General features: G+C 41.2%; 1 protein-coding gene across 1 annotated transcript; it reads left to right on the top strand.

Annotated features, from left to right (window-relative positions):
- Window positions 1-598: 598 nt before the first annotated feature.
- On the top strand, window positions 599-1,933 carry LOC105057990 (F-box protein At5g49610). The gene has a single exon (XM_010940742.3). It carries the CDS (start codon window positions 635-637, stop codon window positions 1,718-1,720), a length of 1,086 nt encoding a protein of 361 aa, XP_010939044.1. The 5' UTR covers window positions 599-634; the 3' UTR covers window positions 1,721-1,933.
- Window positions 1,934-4,532: the final 2,599 nt, after the last annotated feature.

Here is a 4,532-nt window from a genome sequence, read left to right as displayed (position 1 = left end):
CAAGCCGTAAATCTTAAATTGATGTGCCCAAAACCAAATATCTCACTAAACCGATTGACATCGCAATATCTTTCTCATTCAATTCTTATCATAATTAGATTTCCTAAATCCTTTCAATATTATGCATATTGGTTAGGAATTTTAATTTTAAAAACTCTTCCAGTTCAAGATGGATCTGCTTACCCAATCCCCTCGTTTGGAATGTGAGAGCCCAAATCAAACCAGCCTAAACTAAGAACTGAATTAAAATTACCAAAATTTTATGCATCTCTACCCCGTGAACTTAAAGTTCAATTTCCGCTGCTTGATAAACATTAGACAATGCCTTGAAGTCAGTCTATTAATTGGCTGCAAAAACCAATATAGTAGAAGAAGAGCTCATGCATACAGGAACTGCCGTCTGAGGATTCTAAATGCAAGAAAGTACTGGGCACCAGCCGGATGTTAGCGATAAAAACCTTGAAGATACCGCAACTCAGCATTTATTTATATTCCCGTACCCGAACACTGCCGGCCTACGGAGCCTCGAAGGGGTCGCCATCCTTATATAAAAATTCAACACTTATCTTGGTTTCCAAAGTTGAGCCCTGTCGGAAGAGAGGAAGAAAGAAGCCTCGTCTCTCTCAACAAGAAGATGGTTCGCCGTGTTGCCAAACTGACGGACGATCTCGTGGCCGAGATCCTTTCTCACCTGCCGACCAAGTCCTTTTTCCGATTCCAATGTGTCTCCAAGTCCTGGTTCGCTCTTTCCTCGGATCCCTGCTATCACAACAAGTTCCCTCGTGCTCCATGTGGCGTTTTCATCAATGTGCCCGTTGGACGCTTCGGGCCTCCTCACGGGGGAAGGATTGGTGTCCAATATATCAGCCTCTCAAACAATGGTGATGATCTTGTCATCGACACCGCCCTCAGTTTCTTGCGCAACATACACAATATGGAGGTCATCAGCTCCTGCAATGGCCTCCTCCTTTGCCGCTCGTGGGTTCCACAAGGCGGCCGGGAGCTTCGAACCTTTTGCCGCTCGTGGGCTTATGTCTGCAATCCCGCCACTCGAGAGTGGGTTATGGTCCCTAAAGGAAATGATAGATACCGTTTCCAATACCTAGCTTTGGGCTTCGATCCTCGTATCTCCCGCCACTACCATGTCCTCCGCGTCGACTTCCAGGAGATCCCTAGGTTTATGATCTTCTCGACTAAGACAAACGAGTGGGTCGTGAGCGAAGTCTCTGATGCCAAAGAGTATCACAATCCACAAGCTACTTTCTTCCATGAAATTTTCTACGCTACCAATGGTTTGAACCAAGTCTTGGGAATTGATCTAGAGGGAAGGGTTTGCCGTAGAATTGAGCTGCCTGTATCTGATGGAATAGAATGTCTTGGACACTCGGGGGGTTATTTGCATTATATGCTGCAAGGCAAGGATGAGATAAAGGTCTGGATGCTTACGGACTACTGTCATGTTGAATGGGTGTTGAAGCATTGCATTAGTATCAGAGCTATGTTACAGAAACATGGGATCCCTGAAACAAAAAGTATTCGTATCTTGGAATTTCATCCAAATGTGGATGTTGTTTTCCTTCTAATAAATCCAAAGATCTTCTCATATCACCTAAGCGGTGGTAGATTGGAAGAAGTTTATAGCTTGCATCATTGGTACAGTCGAGGATGTGTTGTTTATTCACCCCGCTTATTGAAGGGGTTTGGCAATGAGGTTGCCTAATGGGATGGATGAGGGGCAGGTTATATGCATTATTCTTGGCAAAAGATCGTAACGTGTTAGAGGTTTGTAAAATTTACTATGTATTGTCTTGTGTTTTCAGATATTTGAATCCAGCCCTCAGGGATTAATTGTGAAGATATTTATCAAGAATGGAATATATGTTACTACAATGTGGAATCAGCTCACTTGAATCATCATTATTGTTTTGTCTTGGAAAGGATTAATTATTTGATTTGGCGTTCCATTCTATTATATGCTTCATTCTAATTAATCTCGTATGACACTAAAAACTAATGGATAACATGTCAAACAGATATTGCCGTTACGTGGCTCTGTGTACTCTTTTGTTACTTCTCATTCTTTCCGTTCCAAGTTTATGTTACCTAGCATATATATTTTTTTTTTTGATGAAAAGGAGTTAGGGAAAACCTAACTCAATAAGTGTTATATTATAAGAAGTAATATATATAATAGTTTTTACAGTGTGATGTAGTTAGGAGGGGAAGGAATTTGGTGCTGTTCCCGTTACAGCAAGTTGGCAGAGGGGTTAATTTTCAGAATTACATTCGATTGCAACAAGAGAATTTCGCAACCCCTATGACATTCGTTCAGAGAGTACATTTTTCAGTCTTGTAGTTGTTGCACAAGCGTCAGCTTGGGTTATCTATCATACTTCTTACCAGACTTCTTAACCCCTGAAGTGTTCCATCCAGAATATGAACAGCTTTGCAATTGTTTAGTCACCAGACGCAGAAGATAAGCATGAAAATCAAAACATCTCTTATTTCGTTCTTTCCATAGACACCATATCCCAGCTGCCAATAGGATATCCAGTCCTTTCTTTACTGAGTTTATAGGTTCTGTTGACCTCCAAGTGCTCCATAACATTGCTTGTGTTTGGGGGAACTCCTTGATGTGAAGTGTATGTTGTATAAATGTCCATAACATCGTTTAGCCAGGTTGACTTCTGTAAGAATTTTGTCATGAAAGCACAAGTATAGAAGAAATTTTACCGTCTCTGGTATATTGATTTTCCACACGATTGTGCTAATGCTTGGTCGTGTCCCACCATCTAAGAGGAATTGGTAGTATTGCTTAGTTGGGAATTTACTTCCTGTGAACCATTTCCATTTTATAACATCCGGGAATGTGCTAAGGCCAACTGCTTGTAAATGCTCCCTAAGCCCCCGATGTTCTGAGCTATCAAAAAGCAGTGATAAACAGGTCCAGTTGCCACCGATCGAGTGCAAGTTAAAGGCGTCTGCTACGGAGATCTCCTTGTTTGGTGAAGCAGCGTATAACCAGGGGTATCTTTCCATGATTGGTTGATCAGGAAATTTGGGTTCCACTTCCAACCTGAAATTTCACCATTGATTGAAATAGCCCTTTGACCTTCTGAGCATTCCTCCAAAATTCGGATAGTTTTTGTTTATTTTTCAACTTCAGAAATATCTGCTGTTCTCCAAAATAGCTTGCTTTTATCACTGCACTCCAGGGCTTCTTGTCTCCTGCTATTAAGCTCCACCACCATATGCAATACAGTACTAGGTTGAGTCTTTTGAGATTAGTGACTCCCACGCCACCGAATTGTTTGGGACGACAGACTGTAGACCAATTTAATAGGTGCTTCCCCACTTTGCAACTCTCCTCCCCATTCCATAAGAATGACCTGCGAGCCTTGTCAATCTTTGTAATTATACCTGATGGTATTGTGAAATTCGACATCCAAAATGTCACTGTTGGCGAAATAATGACGTTGAGTAATGTCACTCTTCCCGCTAGGGATAGAAGTTTCCCTTTCCAGCCTGATAATTTCTTTGTGATCTTCTCTAGGAGCAGGTTCCAGTCACTTGTTTTTAGTTTTCCCTGGCGCAAAGGCATTCCTAGATATATAAGTGGAAAATCTGTAGTTTTGCTGCCTAAGATTGCAGCAATTTGATCTCTGCATGATTGCTGGATACCAATGCCCAAGACAGTAGATTTCTGAAAATTGATTCTCAACCCAGATAGCAAATCGAAGGGGTAAAGTATGAATTTTAGGGAGGTGATATGTTTTCTATTTGCACCACAAAATATAAGGGTATCGTCCGCAAATTGAAGGTTCCGAAGGAATCCAGTGATCTCATTGTTGCCTATTCCCTCTATCATTTGATGTTTTGCCGCTGTTCTGATGATCCGATCAAGAGCATCCACCACGAAAATAAATAATTGGGGTGAGAGGGGGTCTCCCTAGCGTAAACCCCTGTGATGCCTAAAGGTTTTCCCCAGAGATCCGTTGATCAATATCGAAGATTGTGCTTTGGAAACTGTGTCCAGAATCCATCTACGCCATTTGTCACCAAAGCCTCTGGCTTTCAATAATTCAAGTAGGAAGGGCCAAGCCACATTGTCAAATACTTCTTCAAAATCTAGTTTATAAATGGTGCCCTTGTGTTTTGATTTGATTAATGCATGAGATATGATCTCATTAGCTGCAGCAAAATTGTCCATAAGAATTCTTCCTCGGATGAAAGCAGATTGGGTGGGCGTGATGAGGTTGTCAAGTTTGTTGGCAAGTCTTAGAAATAGAACCTTGGATATAATCTTCACTATTCCATGCATAAGACTGATCGGACGGTAATCTTTAACGGTACAATTTGAGTACTTCTTTGGTATAAGGGCAATATAGGAGTAGTTAACCTGTCTAAGCTTATTTGATGATTATAGAAGCAATGAATCACCCTCATTAAATCAAATTTAATGGTGTCCCAGCAGTATTTGTAGAATTAATTCAAAAGAAAAACCATCAGGTCCTGATGATTTTTGTGAGGCT

This window comes from Elaeis guineensis, chromosome 15, assembly GCF_000442705.2.
Source record: "Elaeis guineensis isolate ETL-2024a chromosome 15, EG11, whole genome shotgun sequence".
In the NCBI taxonomy this organism is placed as follows: Eukaryota; Viridiplantae; Streptophyta; class Magnoliopsida; order Arecales; family Arecaceae; genus Elaeis; species Elaeis guineensis.
This window is presented reverse-complemented; position numbering and strand designations above follow the sequence as displayed.

What these genes read in the sequence shown, in the direction of transcription:
- LOC105057990 (XM_010940742.3), top strand. Translation starts at nt 635, where the DNA reads ATGGTTCGCCGTGTTGCCAAACTGACGGACGATCTCGTGGCCGAGATC.